Source organism: Exophiala dermatitidis (assembly GCF_000230625.1).
Source record: "Exophiala dermatitidis NIH/UT8656 unplaced genomic scaffold supercont1.4, whole genome shotgun sequence".
In the NCBI taxonomy this organism is placed as follows: Eukaryota; Fungi; Ascomycota; class Eurotiomycetes; order Chaetothyriales; family Herpotrichiellaceae; genus Exophiala; species Exophiala dermatitidis.
The window spans coordinates 179,692-201,055 of NW_008751649.1; the positions used below are offsets into that span (position 1 = coordinate 179,692).

The window sequence follows — 21,364 nt, forward strand, 5'->3', positions numbered from 1 at the left end:
ACCGTGTCCTGTCAAGCATTGTCAGCTCCTGTCTCGTGCCGTTTCTCTTACTCCGTATCTCGTCCTCGGTTTCCTACGAGTCCTCTTCGTCTACGGCAGCGATAGTACCTATACACGAGCTGTCATGCACCGTGATTTAATGCCGCAGGAGGACCACGGTCCTCTCTGCGTGATGTCCTCCTAATCCGTCCATTTGAGCCTACATCCTCTCTCCTCTAAACGCTTCTCATTACCTATCGTCCAGAGCTGATCGCATATACTTGAGACCCGAGATCTAAGAGCTTTTATTTTGTCAAAGAAGCCTATATGCTGCTGGCGGAGTGCATGTACAAGCCTTGCTACTTCCTTGCAGGCTTGAACACCGCAGGTGTAGGTGTCCGTCGAGCCGAATTCACAGCTCGTCTGGAGCGACCCGCCAAAGACTCTCAGCCCGTCCCTAGAAGAAGGGAAAGCGGTCTTGCAGATCATGCCGGTAAAGGTAAGGAATCAAGGTCTTCGTTGCCCAAGGTAAGCCGGATTTGAGTGTGCTTTGTTCAACGAACTAGCATTACCAGTTTCGCTTCTATAGCGTATGATCAAGAAACATGCAGGGGCATTGCAGCGCCGCTAAACGAACTGCCGATGGCTACACCAATGTCCTCGGACTCAACAGCAGGATGCTGGAGTGTGCGAGAGATTGCTGTTGTACATTATTTCAGTACATCAACTTTTGTGCACAGGCTCAGCCTCGAAGAGGGACTGTTTCTGAGGGCCGAACCTACCTCAGGGCTACTATCGCATAGTACACCGGAGCTTGACCGCTCAAGAATATCACAACGTCCTCTGTGTTCCCCGCTACGCTCAATGACACTGCATATGTGGCTATCCTCTCCTGGCTGTTCTACCTGGCGCGCACCTACATATATCGACTGTATTCTCACCCCCTCTCGGGATTTCCAGGCCCCAAACTTGCAGCCTTGACGGGCTGGTATGAGTTCTACCACGACATCATCCACAGGGGCTGCTTTATATGGAGCTGCAGGAGTTGCATGACCGATACGGACCCGTTATCCGCATCTCCCCCGATGAGCTTCACATCCGTGACTCGGACTACTATGAAGAACTGTATGCACCCGGTGCCAAGAAGCGCGACAAGTATGCAGGGTGGGTTGCCATGGCAGGGGCCCCGACTTCATCATTCGCAACAGTACCTCACAATTTACACTGAATGCGACGCTCGGCGTTGAACCCGTTCTTCTCAAAACGTGCAATCGGTCGGCTGGAGCCGCTTCTTGTAGCCAAGATCGACCAACTGTCACAGCGATTTAGACCGGTGAGGTTATCCGACTAGACGTGGCCTATATGGCGCTGACGACGGACATCATCTCACACGCTCGCTTTGGCGAGAGTTAAAACTATCTGGCCGAGGACGATTTCAAGGTCTCTTGGAAGGAGACCGTCATTGCCGGGTCCGCAAATGGTGTCATCCTACGCCAGTTTCCCTGGGCCTTGCCGATCATGAAGCGGAATCCGCTATCTTTCATGAAGCAGATGGATCTACAAGCCGCTTCCCTACTGATCTGGCAAAGGATGGTTCGAGCCCGAGTAACCGACATCATCGCCGATAACAAGGTAGGCAAGAAGAGCGACGGCACAATCTTCCAGACGCTGCTGGACAGTGACTTGTCACCCCACGAGAAGACTGTCGACCGTCTGCAGGATGAAGGGCAGGTTCTCATCGGAGCCAGTTCTGAGACGACCGCCAAGGCATTGAGCATCATCACTTTTTTTCTACTCGAGGACAAGAGGAAACTCGAAAGACTTCGAGTGGAATTGAAGGCGATCCCGTCCAAGGGAGATGGTAGATTCTCGTTGACGGACTTGGAACAGCTGCCATACTTGGTATGATGATCTCCATGAGCAAGGTTGCGATCAAAGAACTCCAGAAAGCTGATTTATGGCATATGTTTTCTGCTTGACCAATCTAGACCGCCGCCATCAATGAAGGCATCCGTCTCATGCACGGAGTGACAACCCGGCTGCCTAGAGTTTCGCCCACCGAGCCTCTTCGGTACAAAGACTGGATCATTCCCCCTGGTGTATGTTCTGTCTGTCACGGATCCCAACGACACGACTAATGACAACACAATATCTAGACACCGGTCAGCGAATCGAACTACTTCGTCCACATGGACAAGACGATTTTCCCCAATCCGGAAGAGTGCGACCCCGAACGATGGCTGCGGGCCTCAAAGCAGGGATTCGGCTCGATCGATACCTCGTTTCCTTCACAAAAGGGAGTCGCATGTGCGTGGGAATCAAGTATGCGCCGCACTTTTCTTTCCCCCTTTGATCCCGAGACCTATTCCTCTTCACCTTGCTCTCTATCCCCGCCATTTTCTCCTCTCGTATTTTCCAAGCAAGGTCCAGTAGATGTATGTCAATATCTGGACAGTAAAACAACTAATAGTTCCATTCTTTGGACATCGTCTACAGTCTCGCATATGCCGAACTATTCCTGACCGTTGCTATGATCATGTCGCGTTTTGAAATGGAGAACTACGAAACGTCCTACGAGGCAGACATCAGAATCGATCGTGATTTCTTCGTCGGAATGCCGAGTCTGGAAAGCAAGGGCGTCCGAGCGAAAATCGTGGCACAGGTCTGATTTCGATCTGGTCCTGTTTGAGTCGACGAAGGGCTGGTTCCTGGGGTCCATCAACCGCAAGGATGGAGCTAGATAGCTGAATGAGTCTTCGCCCTGTATGAGGCATATATCCTATATCTACAGGTTACCTACGCATTTTAGGGCTTTTCGTCCTCCTGGCCTTGAGGTCGTCTCTCCCGCCACCAAAGAAGACGAGCGACGTTCCCGGACGATATCGGCCAACATCACCAAAGTCCGCTTTACGTCAATCAGTGTCACGAGAAGCACTCCGGCCTTACAATCATCATTGTGAAGACAGTATGTGCTCCTCGAAGAGGAACGCATAATAGAAGTATGATGACCGTTGAAATCTGGAGGATAGTAGGACCGCATTGGTGGCCCCTGATACCTAGAAATGAGCCTCCTTAGCCCAAAACCACTGTTCAACTGATTGTGAACGAAACCAGGGCAGGCTTCAAGTTTGACCAACACAAATGACGGGATGGAATTAGGCAAGCGAGGAGGTTATTTGCTTATCTACAGTGCCTTACGTTGCAACCGGGGGATGTAACCGTCCTGGGGCTGGCTCATCAGTTTGGGGCAAGGGTTCCATCCCCTCCCCGGTCCCCTTCTTCAATACCGATCTGGCAGACGCTCCAGTTATCGTCCACACATTCAAAGCGATTCATTGACAAGCTTTCGTCAAGCCTCTTCGGCAGATTTTGTGTTGCGGTCGCATGTCTTGCCATGCCTCGCACATTTTACAGGAGTAAATCCAACACCATCACTCGTTTTGCGACATGTTTTATCTCCAAGCAGGGCCATGAGCCGCATGCCAGTCAGGCGAGCTCCGATCGATTGGAGGTCACCCATTGATAAGCTTACGCCGCAGTACTTGACGATCTTCTCGACTGATGAGTCGAGTTGCTGAACAAAAGCAACACCCCGGCCTGTCACTCGCTCACGAGGTGGGCAATGGCAGTGGATATCCCAACCCCCTCAGAACCGAACCAGTTGAACCGTGATTGGCTTCGCTTCCGGCCGATGTCGAGCAGACCAGTGAGCCAGTTGCGTTGGTCTCTGGGATTCCTTATCTCGACCACGCCACTGGCGCCTCTTCCTTGACATGCACTGACCCAGGATGTTGGCGAATGGAGACCTGTTCAGGGTAAGAGAGCTGATGAGCCCGTATCTCCTACCTTGATAAATCTTGGGTGGCTTTCGGACGAGGCGAGGAAAAAATGTTATATCATCTGAGGTAACCCCCTTCGTCTATCAGAAAAGGTTTGTCGCTCTTGGAATTAATCGCTTTGCTTTTGCTTCTGCTTCTGCGCTACCAGTCTTCTTCACGGCCACTGTTTGCAGTAACAAGGACGTTGCTGTTTCTGTTCCCGCCCTGTTGAAGATTAAGATTGCAAAGATGACTTCAGACGACAAGACCGGGTATGATGTCGAGTACCAATATTCCGGCTCTGGTGAGAAGCATCGATCCGTGTTCGCTCCGGACGAGTCGGGCGCCGTGCATGGCGAAACCTTTGTCACGGGCGACACATTCTACCACCGACTACAACGGTTTGCGGGCCGCTATGGCGTGGAGCAGCGAGGGATCGAGCGAGTCCCCGAGGACGAGCGGACGGACAAGAGTACATTGAAAGTAGGGACTATGGTAAGTACAACACAGTTGTTGCTGGTAGTTGTTGTTTGGAAGAAGACTCTGTTATGACAGAACACTCCGGGTCTGTTCCACGCTGCGATCGCGCGCACTCTGAGAAAGAAGAGAAAGACGCAGGAATTCTAATGGTTCGTTTTGTAGTGGCTAGCCGCCAACATGGTCATCTCATCATTCGCCATAGGCGTCCTCGCCGTCCCCGTGTTCGCGCTCGGCTTCATCGACGGATTCCTAGTGATCATATTCATCAACATGCTGGGTATCCTACCAGTCTGTTTCTTCTCGACGTTCGGGCCCCGATTCGGCATGCGACAAATGATCCTAAGTCGATTCTGGTTCGGGTACTGGGGCGTGAAAGTGATTGCGATATTCAACTGTCTCGCCTGTCTAGGCTGGTCATCCGTGAACGTGATCGTGGGAGCACAACTACTACACGCCGTCAACCCTTCCGTCCCAGGGTGGGCAGGCATTATCGTCATTGCAGCATGCACGTTTCTGGTCACCCTGTTCGGATACAAGGTGGTGCACATGTACGAGATGATCAGCTGGGTGCCATGCTTCATTATTTTCCTCATCGTGTTGGGGGAATTCGCGCACTCGGGCTCATTTTCCAATCTGTCCATGGGCAGCGGCGCCGCCGAAACCGGATCAGTTCTATCGTTTGCAGCATCGGTATTCGGCTTCGCGACAGGCTGGACATCCTACGCTTCCGACTACACTTGCTACCAACCCGCGACAACACCTCGGAAAAAAGTCTTTCTTTACGTCTTCATCGGCCTCATTTTCCCACTCTGGTTCACGGAGATGTTAGGTCTTGCCGTCGCCACGGCCATCGTCAATGACAAGGCCTTTGCCGACGCTTACGACCGCGACGCCGTCGGCGGCCTGTTGCATCAAGTCCTAGTCCCACCACTAGGCGGATTCGGCAAATTTTGCCTCGTGGTCTTGGCTTTATCCATCGTCGGCAACAACTGTCCCAACATCTACAGCTTGACGTTCTCTCTACAGATTCTCACAAGGTACGCACAAAAAGTGCCCCGGTTCCTCTGGACACTGGTCGGAACTGTCATCTATTGCGCAATCGCTATCCCCGGATACAGTCACTTTGAAAGCGTGCTCGAGAACTTCATGTTGGTCATTGGATACTGGCTTGCCGTATATTCAGGAATCGCGCTTCCTGAGCATTTTTTCTTCAAGCGTGGGTTTAGGGGGTATACGCCGTCGCACTATGATCAGCCGAACCGCCTCCCGCCGTCGATTGCGGCCCTGGGTGCCTTTTGTTTCGGTGTCTTTGGGGCCGTTATGGGGATGGCGCAGGTCTGGTTCATTGGTCCGATTGGGAAAAGGATAGGTGACCCTGCGTATGGTGGTGATGTCGGGTTTGAGTTGGCTTTTGGATTTGCTTTTGTCGCGTATGTCTGTTTCAGGCCGCTGGAAGTGAGGTATTTTCGGAGGTAACGGTTGACCCGAGGTATATTTGACATATATATATATATGGAAAGATATCCGTGTATGGGATTGTGTAATTATATACCTAGGTATCAGTCAACGATCGTCTTATCAGGTGGTCTGGGACTTCATTCTTTCCTTATTTCTTCCCCTTCAAGAATCAGTGCAAAGGCTCTGCTGCCTCTGGAGACAGACTCGGAGAGGGCGATCTGTAGAGTACGTGACCGTCGGGGTAGATGGGCTCTTTTGGTCGGCCAACTTAGGAAGCTTCTGCAAGGCAAAAAACAAACTCGGCCTCAGCTCACGGGGATCTAGAAGACCTCTGGGCGAGATCTTAGTGATTTGATTCCATCATTGCGCTGGTAAGGCACCATGCGAACAACAAACGCAACTCAAGCACGAGGAGCCTGGCCTGGTCTCCTCTCTAGTTCAACTCTGCCACCCTCCCACTGCTCGATTCATGACGCCTGTACGTTACGAGCAAACAAACACACTCAAAAGCACAAGGGCAGAGCGGGGAGACTCCAGAGAATCACCCACAGCGGGCGATATCGGGTGTATAATAATATATTCGTTCTGGTCATCAAATCAAGTCATCACTCTTAAGGAGTATCAATATCAGGTCGGTTCTGAGAGTGAAAGTCGTCAACGCTGCAGTGTGTAAGCTGTAACAGTAGGCCCTCAAGTTGCAAACCACGCCCCCTCCCCAGCCCAGTCCCATATCAACAAAGAAATCAAAGGACCATAGATCTATCGACCCAAATCTGGCTGAGCATGGTCTGCCCATCCCAGCCCACCAACGGCCAACTTGAACATTGTAAATTCAAATCTAGAGCCAAACACCCCGGCCCCTTCCCCATGCCCCCGGCCACGGCTGCAGCACAATGTGCAAAACTGAACTGTTTTATAACCCCCCTCCCAACGAGTCTACCCCAGACAAATCATTATTCTGCACCGTGTTGAAGTTATATGGAAACTCAACGATACCATCCAGCATCCAGTTCAATGGATCAAAAACATCATAACTGGCCTGACCCGAGTCCATGCTCAAATCGTCCACCATCCCGGTAGCCATCCCAGCCATCCCGGGGACTATGGCCGAGCTCGACAGCATGGGATCATGGACCCTAGACGTCGAGGTCGAGGCCGAGGTCGTCTCTGGCATGACAATCTGGCTATCGGACTGCATGCTGGTACCGTGGTCTCTTACTGCAAGTAAAAATGTCAGAACACAAAATCATATTCACAAAACAGAAAACACAAGGTAGCCTTTTGCAGCTTTTGCTTACAGTCAGAGGGTTTTCCACCCTTGAAGTGGAAATTGCGGCGCCATCGCCACACCGAGTCAAACACCAGAGACATGGACATGCGACACTTGACCTTGAGTTGAAGGCTGTCGTCGACATCACTGTCGCTGCCATTGTTGTTGTTATTGACACCAGAGCCAGCTGGGGCTTTCCCACTCTTCCACACCTGTGCCAGAACCTCGGACAGGCGCTCAAAAAGGTCGTTTTCACTCACGCTCATACTTCGCAGTGCCCAGACCGTGCGGGAAAGGAGTTCCGATGCGCCCTTCTGGTCAAGCTCGTGCTCACTGAGGAAGCTGCGCATCAGCTTTAGCAGCGAGAAGCCAGCTGCCAACATCATGTGGAAAATGTAGTTGGTCCCATGTGATAGCGACAGACCATGTTGATAAGACGAGGGCAGGTTGACGCTCAGACTCGATTCCAAGCTCAAGCAAATCTCCAAAAAGTCGATCGTGGCGTAGTACAGTTTCAGCATGTCTGCGCGGTATGATGGGAGAGAGGGAGGGGAGAAGAAGGCACTGAGTCTCATGTGCAATGCCGCGGCTTTGAGATAGATCTTTGTGATTGGCGACGTGTCGGTGCGCAGTTTGTCTTCCAGCTCTTCTAGATCGTGTGTCAGGAACGAGACGTAAGTCGGCCGTTCGAGGTCGGTGGCAAGTCCGACGGGGTCATGCGGGTTCATGTACAGTGTCCGAGAGACTTTGTCGACAAACTTTTCGATCAGGAGGCGATTGAAGATGGGAGCGGGCAGTTCATAGTTGGGATTGGTCTCAATGGGCTTGGGGCCAAGAGTCCAGTCGTAGATTGTCAGCGGTGGCTGCCCATATGCCGTGCATATTCTTTGGGCGACGATGTTGCATACGCTCCAGACCACCACTCGGTCTTGTAGCTCGACTTCTCGGAGCTCGACGCGGAACTTGCTGAAGTCTTGGGCATGCGTGGGTCGGTGCAAGCCAAGCTGCAGAGCTATCTGCATCATGATTCCGCAGATCATGAAAGTGGGATCCGTCGACGTGCTACTTGTCGGTAGAGGCCATGCACACAACAAGACCAATGCTTTGACAACATGGTAGTTTTGAGGCACCTCCGAGATGGTCGACCACAGCAGTCGCGTCATCGGACCGGTGAGGGCATTGAACAGTCCAGGTTCAGGTGTGTAGTGGCGCGCGCCTATCAAGATAATGGTCCAGAACAATAGAGGCGACCTTGAGTGATATTCGTCCGGAGTCCGATCGGGGTTGAGAAAAGGCAAAAAGGGATGGTGAAAAGTGAAGAAGCGTTGGAAGAGCTCCTGGACTCGATCCGACGTCAAAGTCACATCCTCGAGACGCTTGAATATCTGTCTTCCTGGGCTCTTCTCAAATGCACCCCCTCGCAGGTCGAGGAGGCCGGCGGCAGCGGCATCCTGGGTGAAAGTACCAGCACCAGTCCCGGTCCTTGGAGAGAAGCTTGGTGTGCTGGTCTGTAGCGCTCCATTCAACAGAGCTCCTGACTGTTGTTGTGCCGCCGCCACTTGCTTGCGTAGCTCAATGATTTCGCGTTCCATCTCTGCATTCCGTGATCTCTTGCCCACGCGTTTGAAGTTGTCCTCAATCTTGCATTCGAGCGACAGCCGCTTGCAGCGACTGCATGTCTGAAAAGGCTCTTGCACAACATCGCATCGTAACTACCAACCATTGTTAGCAAGGGTCGACGCAAAACGGCAGTCCGCATTGTAAATGCGATACTCGGTGACTCAGTCGATGCGGGCGGGTAAACACGCGGGCATCCGAGCATAAAGCTGGGTAGCACGCCGGCATCGTCTGTACAAGACTGTAGCGCTCACCTTCTGCTGGCGACATTCATTGCAAGCTCTCTTTACAGGACGCCGGCGGGCATCGCGGGTATGGACATCGCCATTGTGGTCGGGCGACTCGACGCTGTTGGGCGAGCTCTCGAGGCCAGCGACGGAGGCATTCCTCTTGCGGTCCTGGGTCGGACTGGTGAGCCCGGAGCCAGGACCGTCCGCATCAGTCGCAACCGACGTGGAAGCCAGGGTGAAGCTGTCGTAATACTCAGGGCTGAGACTGTGAACTGGCTGCGCTGCCGCTCCCCAGCCTGAGCCGGTCAGGCCGATATCGCAATCGCGGGTTGAGCGTTGGTAGAGAGTTGCTGATGACTTGGCATCATCTGATAAGATAAAATTCTGATGAAGCGCAGCCTGCGCCTGAGGCGGCGGGAAGAAGTTCATGTCCAGGCTCATGGTCTGTTCGTCTTCCAAACCGGACATCGAGGGTGCAACATCAGTCCGAAAGCTGCTATGGCGCCCGTACAGTCGAACGCCAAGTTGCGAGGTCCCTTGCTGAAGCCAAAAATCTCTTCCCGTGCCATGGAATCAAGCCACACTACAAACACTATCCACTTCGCTAGACAGCAGCCTTGCGACCAGCGAGGTGAGGCATTCATTGGCACATGACGCGCTCGATCTACAACCATGGCAATGAACTAATTCCTGCTGTAGTCATCGTCTTCGATTCGAGCATCACTTCTGAACCATTTCTAGACTCGGTTGCATTGGAATCGCTAAGGCGAAGGCAGCAGTCGGAGCAGGGGGCGCAAGCCTCGTCCCATTGATCAAGAACTCAACTCGGTGGTCCGCTCCGTTTACCATACTGTGATCGAAATGCTCAATACAATCTATTCGTACATACATGTCGTCGATTCATCCAATTCATTCATCCAGTTCGTCCAGTCCATTCGTGCAGGTCATCAGTCGTCAAGACTTCTTGCTCTTTTCACGTGAGTTCAATCCCTTCAACGAAACGCGCAACCCTCCCAAAACTCCATCCTAGAAACGAATCTCAGCCACCAGGGCAATGTCAAATCGTGTCAAGTCATCAAGAAACCTTCGGCGCGCTTACATAACTCTCGAAAGACTTGTATCGCTTGCCGGAAACCTGGAATCACCCTGAGGGACTACGTTAGGTCCGATACTTTGTCGGAGGTGTGCCCTCCTCTTCTCTCGCTTTTCATCATCTCGCTGTGCTCGAGCTTGCAACAGTCGTTGCTGGATATCTCGGAGCCCGATCAGATGGAATCGTAGTCCCAATCCATGAGATTTGTGAAGCCGGCGGCTAGCCCGCAATCTCGCGAGGCTGCCATGACTAGATTGCTTTACTACACCACGCTTCTGCCGTCGTCGCTCGGATATGCGCCTCACCAGGGATACAGGCCCTGTGATGACAGTGCGCTCCTGAGGCAAGCCGAGAGAGTTGCTGACTATCCCTCGTTGGCTAGGTCGATCCTGCTCCAAGTAGGCAGGACCATCGTCAATGTCGTCCCAGAATGCACGTGGCCGCCAGAACGGGTGGAGTCGTCCATCGAGCTCTTGGTCGGCTTTCCTGTTGCGGGCATTTTTCAAACTCAAATTTCGTGATATGCTGTCTATGAAGGATTCAGAGCGCCGATGCGATCTCCCGGGCCGTCTCAACGGAGACCGGGTTGGGCGATTAGCCTGGATCGCGTCGAGCGAGAGTTCTTTGTCCAGCTCATCGCCAGGTGTAGGAGGAATCACTTTGAACTGAGGCGGTTCAGGAGGCCGCCGCGGGTTCCGCAATGGCGACTCCACTTCTTCCAAGGGAAGATTCTGTCTTTGTACCTCTCTCACAGCCATGGAGGTCTGCACGGGAAAGGGTTCGATCAGTTGCAGAGAGTGGTTGTTGTGAGGGAAGAAGTTCACTGCCTTTGCCTCGTTAATCTCTGGGGATGCCGACAGAAACGATGGTTGGGAGAATACTGTCTCTAGAATAGATGGAGGTCGCAAATCTGCCCACTCGTTGTTCGACCAGTTTTCGCCATGGTCAGAAGCAGTCCAATGATTCCTCGTAACGGAGGGACTCAGCTTGGAGCTGGCTGTTTGTGCCGCTGAAACTTGCTTATGGTCTTCGTTGCGCCAGTGGCGAAGAGTCTGGACCAAACGATCGGATTCCATCCTATCCAACGTCTTGCGCAAGTCCTTTTCTGCCTGTTGCCGACGCACCCGAAGGTGCTCCGACGTGATCGAATTGGCACAGGAAGTACTTCTTGACGTGGGCGCAGAAAGCGACGAACTGCGGGGAGGTACCGAGATCTCAGGTTGCCGCTCTCTCCCGCGGCCCGTAGACTCGGAGAATGCTCTCTTGTGTTGCCAAGAGGAAGGCGGGTTATCTGAAGTCCTGCGCGATTGCGACTGTGCGGACCCGGCCGACATGGAATGCCGGTTGCTACCGTAGTGGGAGGATGGCAACGATGAAGTTCTTTCAGGAATCACAGCCACTCGAATGATCTCTGTCTTAGGCAGGACTGCGCTTGAAGCTAGGCTGTGAGACCTCGACACTTCAGACCCAAAGCTCCACCGATTTTGATTGCTTAGAACTGCCTTTTTGTGCACGAGACGCCGCGTCGACTCCGAGGCGGTCGTCATCATCGAGTTGCGGGTTGATGCCGGCAACGGCGAGCTTACCGACCGCAGTGATTCATGTTTGTTCATATGCCGCAGCGTCGTCTTCCTCTTTGGAAGTGGGTTCTGCTCGATAACGTATGCTCCAATGGTAGATGTTGCTGAAACTCCGGACCACCGCCGAGTTTCATCGTTCTCTACTTTCTGGGCTTCGGGCGAGCCGCTCAGCATCGGAACCGAGTTATTCCAGCCGATGATTTCGGCAAATTTCTCTGTAGATGCGGACGGATCCTGGGTTTGTGCATCGAGGAGTCTGTCTCTGAGGCTTCTGCCACGGCCCAAACCATTTGAAGTGGCAGTTTCCCGAGGCTGAGCCTTGTCAGCTCCTTTCTGAATATTGCCTGACCAGGTGGCAAGGCGGGGCGACGCGTTCTCTTCTTCCACCTGATCCTCTGGAGTTTGGGGTTCACTGAGAGTCTGGGGACTGGCCTGGAATCTTTCTTTGCCATTGTCGCTTTCCATTAATGTTGGAGCGAGCACATGCGTCTCCGGAGTTTGATCGAGGGTGAGATGATCTTCATATGGACTTATCGCCGTGTCTTCATCGAATACATTGTTTAGGGGTGATCGACCCACCCCACTTCGTTTCAGACCATGATCGGCCGTACTTGGCTTGGTGAAGGGAGTCGACGTCCATTGAGACTCGTCGCTATTGTTGTGATTGTTCAGGTCTGAGCCATTGTCAGAGTTTATATCTTCACGGGCTGTTTGGAAGGACTCCGCGCCGGTGGATGTCATCGAAGGCTGCGTACCCAGGAACGGCCTCAACAACGGTGCAGGCTTCTCCCGAGGAGGCGTGTTATCAGGTGTGGGTAGACTCTGCTGATGAGTCGGAGTAACCAACGTGGAGCGGAATACGGCAGCATCCGAGATGTTGTCGTCCGCGGTATCCGCGATGTCTCCATTGCTCGCTCCAGGCGGCGTGGGCGGCAGATTTGGAGACGTGTGAAGGATCGAAGAAACGGGACCAGACGACTGTTCTTTGACCTTGATGTCTGGATGGACCTGTGCAGAAATACTGTACAGCGACCGCAAATTGGGCGTTGCGCCTTTTGACTCCTTTCGATATGGCAAGACTTTGGAAGATAAACGAGGCGAGTCTTCATCAGGAGCCTTGGGAGGTCCCATGATGGTGTATTCATAGGTCTTTCCCATCGCTAAGTGCAACAATGGGTGTAGAACAATATCAATATCCTTTGCTCTTCATTGCGACTTCATGATTGTGCCAGTAGACGGAGGAGTAGACATTCGCAGGAAATTGTAGGGTTGCGACCAAGTGTAAAGGACGACGGAATGTGGATCAGAAGCGTGTCGAGCGTCGGCCAGCCGTGGAAGAAATGTAGATACTTGACGCGAAGGGTAACAGGCACGGAGCGGTGCGCAGGCGTTGAAGCGCGGGCCTCCGAGTGATCTGAGCAAAGAGGGCTCAAAATGCCATGGGACAGCAGAGCCGTCTAGCGCGACCACAGGCAACGGCGGCGTAGCCTTGTAGTATTCTAGGCGCTGCGAGTCGGAGCAGACACAGCAGCCCTTGCGTTGACGAGGATTGCGAGCAGACTTGAAGCGAATGGACAGTGTAGAGCTGAGCAGCCAGTTGGGGTCGAGAAAGCGTCCGCCAGACGATGATTTCAAAGTGGATGACGAGAGTTGGATGAATTCTCCATCGACGGATTCATCACCGGAAGAGAGCGCAAGTATGTAATTGCAAGGTTAAGGACTTTTTGACTTTTTCCGCAGCGTTGGACGTAAAGGAATCTGCATCGGCGTTTCAGGGATTGACGGGATTCGGACTGCGGATGTTGGAGGAGTGAGCGAAAGCGAGCAACTTGAACATGGATCAAGGAGCTGGAGCGAGTCAGAGACCGTTGGACAGACTAGCAGTAGTAATGCTACGATGCTATCGAAGTTATGGCCGTATGCCTGGGGCTGCAGCGGTGGCTGCGCTGAGGTGAGGCTGGAGGCCGAAGGTGTTTCTGTCAGACATTGCCATGCTACGCTATTGCTACAGTATTATCACTGTGCGGCTGCAGAAAAGGGGCTTGTCTGACTGTTTTACTCCTCACGTAATTGCTCGCTTGAACGTACAACGAGGAGGGCCGCCTCGGGCCTCCCTAGCCCTGCCGTGTACTATTGGCACCCACTTCAACCTTGTAGAACTTAGGAAGTCAAGCAGCAATCCATCTCCAGAATGATCCGAAATGATATCTCAAATTCGAACTCCAGGGACACGGGTATCTCAGATTCGCACCCAGATATGGAGAATTGCTGTTCCAATCCCACCTCCTAACTCCTGCGCCTTGAGACTGGCATCCAATCTCCTCCACAGCAGAGTGACAAGGCTGTGACAGGCAACTTGAACTTCAACATCCGCGCCTCTCCACTGCCATCCCACCTTTTCCACACGCGGCGGACTGTGCACGCGACGAACGAGCGGGAGATCCGCTTCCCGCCTACTAGCTCTCAATAATTGCCCTGATGAATCGCTTCTTCAAGAGAGGTGTTGAGCACAGTAGACCTTAACTCCCCATCCTCCCATCCTCGGCCCCTTGTGCCCAGACATGTTGTCGCCTGATGAGAGGGCGCCTCCCCAATCATGTTACGCCGCGGTCGAGTGCCGCATTGAATTACATTCCATTCTTTTGCCATTTTGAGCCTCAGCCTCGGCGGCCAGCGCTGGGTCCCATCAACAACAGACGGACTCACGGACCAGCTGAAGGTAAGATCTGTCAGACATGTAAGCCATGCAGCTGTCAGAGAAAATGCGAGTCCTGTCCCCTTCTTCTGTCGTTTGGCTTCCACCTCACCTCCGCTCTCTGTTCTCCTCACCGCGCATCCTATACAAAAATGCTCTGAGCTGCAGTGCTTGTCGGATGAGGTTCCATCTCTACGTGTCTGGAACAAGGACAATGGCGTCGTCGAAACATATTATCTGCAGCCTCGTCCTGCTCGTCACAGCGCCCACCGTCCTCACATATCCCATCGCTCACGCCCACGCTCACGTGGGGACCCCGGAACTGGGTGCCCTGTCCTTCGCCGAACTCACTCAACACACGTTCCGGCGGATTCTCGAACTCGGCTTCCTGCGCGGTGTGGTGGTCTCTTTGTTGGTTCTGGGCAGTTTGGTGTGCCTGCTTATTTGCGTACTGTCCGTCCTGGCAACATACCTTGGCCGCCATGACACGCATCATCAGTCACAACAGGTCGAACAGGATAATGGGGTGGCAGTTCAGGAGAAGGCGGCGCCACATCATTATGGAGAAACAAAACGTGCCATTGGAGCCATCCACAACGAGCACATCCAACAGCAGCAGCTTCAACTTGGGCAATCCTTGCCTCTTCGAAGAGGCATCATTCGGTATATCCTGGGACAAGATCACCATCCCATAATTCGGATCAACACCATTCATACCTCAAATTCTTCACCGCGCAATCCCACTCCCAAGAGCATCACCACTACCACTACCACTACCACCACCACTTCTTCACCACGATCTACGTCAACTCCTAAGCTAAAGCTACGCTCCGCACTCTCCAAATCCCCACCTCCACAGCGGCCTCGCTTGTTTTCCACAAGAGCCCAATCATTCTTTTTCGGGCAGAGGCGATCAAGCGCTCAAAGCCCCAAGTCCGTCCGATGGGCCGACGAAGTTCAGATTTCCTTGATCACAACCACACCCACATCCACGACCATTGAAATGGAATTTGAAACGGACATTGGCCTCAGCAGCCCCAGTCCTGTAACCGAGGGATGCGACGGCGACAGCGATTATTTTCGCCCTTGATTTTAATGTATATCTAGCTATGGAGTTCGAGTTTTAGTTTCAAGTTCCCGCTGAGCGTTTATCTTTGGGACTCCTTGGCCTGAGTAAGGAAGGCCTCTTCTGTTCGGGTTCAACGTCACACGCCACACCGGCAGGTCGACTGGTTTTCTGTTTCCTTTTCTTTCTTTCCTTCTTGAGCGACGGCGCATGGGTACGGATAGGAGCGGTGACGGATACCAGTTAGCTTGGTGCGTTATTTTGAATTTTAATGGGGTTGTTTGTCTACGAGCGTACTGTAGTGCAATGGTGAAGGGTATGGCTATAATCAAGGTAGCCGAGCTCAAAATAAATTATCGTCGGCGTCATGAGAACCGCATGTTTCAGTCTCACGAGATTGATCCTGCTTCTTCTTCCGTTCGAAGATTGGTCACACCACTACTGCACAGAAAAAGGATGTCGATCATTAATGATTTTCATTTCTGATGCATTAAATTATTTTGCTCTGCTGTGCTGTATGTAATGCACTTGTTCCATGTCTAATAGGTGCAGAGGGTACTATCCCATAACCAAATATATCTGCAACATCAATTGCAATCCTAGTCTCGCTTCTTCGCGGACTGGTCCCACGCTATGCTATGCTGAAAAATCACACCCATGCTTGCTATGCCGTTGAAAACCAGATAGAGACAGTAAATCCAGGAGCTGGACAATTAGATGGTCGGTTGTATCCAATCCGCGCCATGCTTCAAAGCGCAGTAAACTTCATAAAGGAGTGTGCATGTGATAAGAGATGATCATGTGCTTTTGGGAGATTGTGTTGCTGGGCGATTAGAATCTCCTGAACTTGGCCCAAGATGTTGGCTTAGAGCTTCCAGTTCCAGTGGATGTGGTTGCGCTGGTGGTACCTGTGCTCTGGGCTGTAGTGGTAGTGGTAGTGCCCCATTTGGAGGTGGAAGTTGCGCCAGTCGTAGTGGAACTAGCAGTGGTGGATGTCACTGTCGAGTTGTGGCTTGATGTGGTGCACGGTGTAGTTGTGGGTACGGAACTGCTGGTAGTGCCTGTAACCTTGGAAGAAGTCCAGGCAGTGGTGGTCGAGTTATGATGTCCCTTTGTGGTCCACGGAGTAGATGTGGTGGTGATCACATTGGTGCTCGTGGGTTGGGCCGGGGCACTTGTTGTTGGCTGGTTGGGAATGGCAATGGTCACGATCACTCCCCAGACATCGGTGTAGGTGATGGTCTGGCATTCGTGGCAGTGGCCCGGTGGATAGTAAGTGCCAGCGCCACCTTGGGCTGGTTGAGTGACAGTGACGGTCACAGTCTCGGTGCCGACAGCAGGGCAGCTTGATGGATAGACTGTAACTGGCGCTGGAGCAGGTGTCACCACGGTAGTTGGTTTAGCTGGCACTGGTGTGTTGGTCACGGTAGGTTTGGCTGGAGCCGGAGATGGTGCCCAGTGGGTGGTGACTGGATAGCACGAAGTCGTGGTCCAGATGTCAGTGGTGAGCCACGTAGAATAGAATGTCGAGGTCCCTTGGGTTGCAACTGGAGTTGAGCAAGGAACGAACTTGGTACTGGTGATCCATTCTGTCGTGGTATAGGTAGTCCAGATCTCAGTGCTGGTTGGAGATGGGGTGGTGGAGACCGGCGACACAGTGGTCGTGGTCGAGTTTTGGTGAGGCTTCGTGTGGGTTGAAGTGGTGCAAGGGGTAGAGGTGGTAGAAGCACTGGTGGTGGTGATTACCCCGGATGTTGTGGTAGTGCAGGGTTTGGTTGAAGTGGAGGTCGAGTTCGTCGAGACAGAGTTAGAAGACGATGTAGTGCAAGGTGTCGTCGTGCTGGAGCTCGAAGAGGTGGTCTGTGTTGTGGTGGTTGACCATGAGGAGGTTGTGGTCAAGCTTGTAGAAGTTGTGCTCGTGGTGCAGGGGGTGGTGGTGTTGCCGTGATGGTAGCCCTCTGGGTATGGATAAGCCAGAGACGAGCCAGCGAGGGCGGCAACAAGCAGGGAGATTGAAGCGAGCATGTGTTTGATTGTTTGGTAAGACAGTAAACGAGTGCTGTGATATCAAATTAGGAGTCTCAAGAGGATGGATGTATGGTCCAAGCGAGTGTGAGAATGGCTTGCAAGTAGCGAATGTGTGGCTTTTGTGTTTGTGTTTCTGTTTGATGATGAACAAAAGAAAGGTCTGGTATACTGGGAGAGATATAGGATTACTTATACCTGGTTGTGGCGAGCTCTCATGATATGGCCGTTGCTGACCATTGCTAGTGGCAGTGTATACTTAGTATACGGAGCAGGTGAAGGTACTGTAGCATCGACGCCAGCGGCATCGTGGAGAGAGCACTGGTCACCATGATGGTCGTGGCCAGATCTCCACGGAGAAGGCGGAAGAGCACATGAGCCGTACAGCTGGAGACCCGAAGGATGGCTATGCATTAGTTTTACAGGGTTCGAGGCGATGGAGTAGTAGGAGTGACCCTAAGGCAACGGTACAGTAGCCTGTTCTGGTGGAGGGTGGTGGTGGGTGGAAGGGAGTGGAAGTGAGCGAGTGGGTGGGTGAGTGGTTTACTCAGCGACTCGGAGTGGGAGAAATGGTCGGTGCAGTGCCAGTGTGCGGGAAAATGGCGCAGGGAGCAGCAGCTGAGACTGCGCTTCTCGGCGCCGGACAGTCACTTGCTGCTTTTAACAAGTAGCGCAAGGCTACCGTCCGCGCTATCCTCTTACGGAAGGGTCATGCGAGGCTGTTTTTCAGCTGGTAGATTGATTGGACAGCCTTGCATATTTATAGCCCCTTGTCGTCATCGGCGGGCGCTGCGTGTGGCTGACTTTCTAAGACAAAAGGACTTTTTTCTCAGCCTGAGCATGTCCACTTCTCATACCACGTTATGCTGCTACAAGGTTATACATTGTACTATCTACCGTTGTACTTCTCGCTTCCGCCAGCCGTTGCCACCACTGCAACGTTCTTCTGCTCACCACCTGGTTCGCCGTACGGGCTCTCCCTAGCATCGGCCCAGGATCTTTCTCTCAGTACCATCCCCACCGGCCTGAAGTTCTCACGATACCTTGTACCTATATTTGTAGCATTGGTCCACTTTCCGAGACCCATTTCCCAGCGCCGGAAAACCAAGACCGACGTTCGATCTGACGAGAGCGGTTTACGATGCTAGTGTGAAGATCATCCAGGGTTCAAGATGACATTTTCCTTGGGTAATCACAAGGCTGAGCCTCGCACACAGCCAGGAGACTCGGCGCAGTCCGAACATGTCACTACTACCCAGTACTCATATGTGTGAGAGTACTGGCCACGGACAAATTTTTCTTTACCACTCACACTCTTGTGTTGGCAAGGTACCTCACTAGGCGGTCGACTGTCCCCCAATTGAGCACGTTTTCACTACTGGTTGTTGGTCGGTTACCACTCTCCTACCACATGACCTGACTATTGGCGAGTTCTCCAGCCCGCCCACAGTCATTATCCCCTCTGCGCTAAGATCTTCGAGCCGACACGACCGGTTGACCCCGACTTTAACAGAGCAACCACCCATCGCACCACCGAACCTGTGTCTCATCCTACGAACCACACCATGGCAACAGTCCACCTACGCTTCAGCATGTACACGATACGCCGCCTTTAGTCTTGCCTACCGTGCACGTTCTTCACAATTATTGGACCACCTCGACGACAGAGCGTACCGGTTACAACCCAGTCGGAAAATCTAAGACATAATTCTCGAATGAGTCTAAGCGGCTCACGCAGAAGGAGCACTATTGCATTGCATTGCCGTACCGAATCCTGCAATGGCCGCTGGTCCAATAATGGTGGATGTTCGAGCTTATCGTGTCAATTGAGACTCAGCTACGACGGTTCTCAAGATGCTGAATGAGATTTCCATTTGTGCATCACACCCCAGAGTTGTTGGACACTGCATGGTGTGTTTCCTTTTCGAGCACGGCTGACACGGCTCGCATGCATCTGTGGCTAACACCACTGGCAGAAAGTATACGGAGTGTCGGCAGACATGCCTCCAGGTATGTGATCGCCGATCAGAGCCCTTGACTGCGAATCCATATCAGAACCCAATGTCTCTCCCTTGCCATTTCCGATACGGAGAAAAAGCCAGTCGACCACAAAACGCATTATCGCAACCCCAAGAACGTCGCGCTGCTGCATCATAGCTTTGTTGCCAACGACCCGCAGAAAATCCTTCTCGGGTCGATATCATTATAACGCAGTCGGGGTATACCCGGCTCGCTCTGCCTTCGACCCGACTTTCGTTCTGAAATGCAAGTGTTCCTCTCAACTCCCCACGCTATGTCCTTCCACATCCCAGAAGAGGGTTGACGGAAGAGGCTGTCCAGGTGAGTGCGAGACTAACTGGGTAAATGCGCTCGAGATGCATGCTACCCCCCATGGGTGTCCGCTCAAGCCGTGTATAATGCCGATGGCGTCACCTCGCACAGATAGTGTCGCCTTTGATTGTGGGCATGATCTTCACAACATTGGACGTGGTCAGCTCGAGCTGGCATGCATGGGCCCGATGGGGGATTACTCCAGCGACGTACAGACTCCCATCTGCAGAGGGCTTCGAGGAAGGTACTGTTGCTGTTCAACATCTGATAAGCCTGAGTCAGGAACAGCTTCAGAAATGTCGTAGGTAACGCAATCTGCGGGGCGACATCAGACAATATTGAGAAGATATTCGGCTGGTTTTTGTAGGCATTGCATTTCAACAGCGCCCGGGGTTGAACATGGAGAGTTCGCCCACCGAACAGAAATGCTTCTCTGGCCCCAGCTGCCTCATCATACGCGAAGACAATGTCTGGGAAATCTCGAGGGTTCACCAACCTGATACTAGATTGTTGCGCACGACACAGGGCTTTTCAACCAGGCTAAAGTAAAAGTCAGCACAGCGAACAGCTCCAAAGTCACAGATCTAAGCCTACCGTCAACTTCCCACGTCTGTGCCTCATCTCTTCCACTCTCCGTTTATCCTCTTCGAATTTTCTCAACATCTCGGATTGTTCCTCCTTTCTCTTCTGCCGTGTCTGGAACCTGTAAAAGTCCTCAAGAGCCTTGTTCTTCTCTTTCTGTCTCTCTGCGATCTCTTTCGCCTCGTCGGCTCGCACACTGCCTCTTGCGCCTCTGGTGACCGTGACAAAGCCGTCCTCGTCAGGCTCTTGCCGTTTCCGCGCGGTCTCGCGGCTCCTAGCCTCCTCGAGTTGCGACCAAGCGGTCATGAACCCGTTCACGGAGCGCAAGAGCTCTTTACTCGACGGGAATTGCCGATGTTTGTGGTGTTCATATCTCATCAAGCCCAGATGCGGGAGTACCGGCTTTTGTTCTGTGCCGTCTCCTCCCCATACAATTGCCGTGCGCGACTTGGCCAGTCGTCGGGCAGCTTTGAGTGTGAGTTCCATACTCGGGCGGTCGACAAAGACGACAACCGCCGAAGACCCGCTGGGATGGATGTGACTGTCGAAAACGTGAGGGAGGGTAAATCTGTCCAATCCGGCCTCTAACTCTTCGGCCGTGATCCGCTTTCTCTTGCGGCCTCCTCCGGATTTCGAGGAGACGACCGATGACGGCTTCTCCTGTAGATCATCTGTGAACCGCACTTTCTCGACACGACCACCCTCTAATTGCGTCGTTAGGAGGTGTTTGAGCGATGCGGCCGTGGCGGACACGGGGATGTTCACCAAGAACAATGATCTCGGCGTCTCCTCGTCCGGCACTGGGGGGTCGTGAGGCTTGAGATAGAGGTAATGCGTCGCTTCTCGGGATGCCGATGTCGCATGGGTAGAAGAAGGGAGCCTCAATGGCAGAGCCAGAAAGCCTGCCACTTCGACAGACGGTTTGCCCATGGTCGTAGTCGCTCGAGCAGAAGTGTACAGCTGAGTAGAGTCTCGAAACTGCGACGGCCGGGTTCAGTTGGAACTTTTTGTCGCAAGGCGGCGTTAACGACTTGAGCTTGGCACTTTAATTCCGACCGCTGCTACGTTCAACTTACCCAGTAATAGTACAACCGCGAAACCACGCCTCACCTTCAAATATACCAGTACCTCATCTATACC

General features: G+C 52.8%; 8 protein-coding genes across 8 annotated transcripts; 4 read left to right on the forward strand and 4 right to left on the reverse strand.

Moving 5' to 3' along the window:
• Positions 1–1,009: 1,009 nt before the first annotated feature.
• HMPREF1120_04413 (uncharacterized protein) lies at positions 1,010–1,392 on the forward strand (the record flags this gene model as incomplete). The annotated part of the gene is made up of 2 exons (XM_009158542.1): positions 1,010–1,186; positions 1,309–1,392. The coding sequence occupies 2 exons, from the start codon at positions 1,010–1,012 to the stop codon at positions 1,390–1,392; spliced, it is 261 nt and encodes an 86-aa protein (XP_009156790.1).
• A 105-nt stretch (positions 1,393–1,497) lies between these two features.
• Positions 1,498–2,647, forward strand: HMPREF1120_04414 (cytochrome P450; the record flags this gene model as incomplete). The annotated part of the gene is made up of 4 exons (XM_009158543.1): positions 1,498–1,881; positions 1,968–2,078; positions 2,136–2,290; positions 2,476–2,647. The coding sequence occupies 4 exons, from the start codon at positions 1,498–1,500 to the stop codon at positions 2,645–2,647; spliced, it is 822 nt and encodes a 273-aa protein (XP_009156791.1).
• Positions 2,648–4,046: 1,399 nt separating this feature from the next.
• Positions 4,047–5,753, forward strand: HMPREF1120_04415 (NCS1 family nucleobase:cation symporter-1; the record flags this gene model as incomplete). The annotated part of the gene is made up of 2 exons (XM_009158544.1): positions 4,047–4,292; positions 4,440–5,753. The coding sequence occupies 2 exons, from the start codon at positions 4,047–4,049 to the stop codon at positions 5,751–5,753; spliced, it is 1,560 nt and encodes a 519-aa protein (XP_009156792.1).
• Positions 5,754–6,293: 540 nt separating this feature from the next.
• On the reverse strand, positions 6,294–9,349 carry HMPREF1120_04416 (transcriptional regulatory protein LEU3). Its single transcript, XM_009158545.1, has 3 exons — positions 8,877–9,349; positions 7,034–8,717; positions 6,294–6,953 (listed from the first exon to the last, which is right to left on the reverse strand). The coding sequence occupies exons 1-3, from the start codon at positions 9,318–9,320 to the stop codon at positions 6,649–6,651; spliced, it is 2,433 nt and encodes an 810-aa protein (XP_009156793.1). The 5' UTR covers positions 9,321–9,349; the 3' UTR covers positions 6,294–6,648.
• A 245-nt stretch (positions 9,350–9,594) lies between these two features.
• Positions 9,595–13,483, reverse strand: HMPREF1120_04417 (uncharacterized protein). Its single transcript, XM_009158546.1, has one exon. The coding sequence runs from the start codon at positions 12,681–12,683 to the stop codon at positions 9,948–9,950; it is 2,736 nt and encodes a 911-aa protein (XP_009156794.1). The 5' UTR covers positions 12,684–13,483; the 3' UTR covers positions 9,595–9,947.
• A 79-nt stretch (positions 13,484–13,562) lies between these two features.
• HMPREF1120_04418 (uncharacterized protein) lies at positions 13,563–17,852 on the reverse strand. The gene has a single exon (XM_009158547.1). The coding sequence runs from the start codon at positions 17,309–17,311 to the stop codon at positions 16,118–16,120; it is 1,194 nt and encodes a 397-aa protein (XP_009156795.1). The 5' UTR covers positions 17,312–17,852; the 3' UTR covers positions 13,563–16,117.
• On the forward strand, positions 13,716–15,916 carry HMPREF1120_04419 (uncharacterized protein). The gene has a single exon (XM_009158548.1). It carries the CDS (start codon positions 14,270–14,272, stop codon positions 15,308–15,310), a length of 1,041 nt encoding a protein of 346 aa, XP_009156796.1. The 5' UTR covers positions 13,716–14,269; the 3' UTR covers positions 15,311–15,916.
• Positions 17,853–18,941: 1,089 nt separating the features above from the next.
• On the reverse strand, positions 18,942–21,268 carry HMPREF1120_04420 (meiotic recombination protein DMC1). Its single transcript, XM_009158549.1, has 3 exons — positions 20,237–21,268; positions 20,139–20,182; positions 18,942–19,906 (listed from the first exon to the last, which is right to left on the reverse strand). The coding sequence occupies exons 1-2, from the start codon at positions 21,152–21,154 to the stop codon at positions 20,174–20,176; spliced, it is 927 nt and encodes a 308-aa protein (XP_009156797.1). The 5' UTR covers positions 21,155–21,268; the 3' UTR covers positions 18,942–19,906; positions 20,139–20,173.
• Between the last annotated feature and the right edge of the window lie 96 nt (positions 21,269–21,364).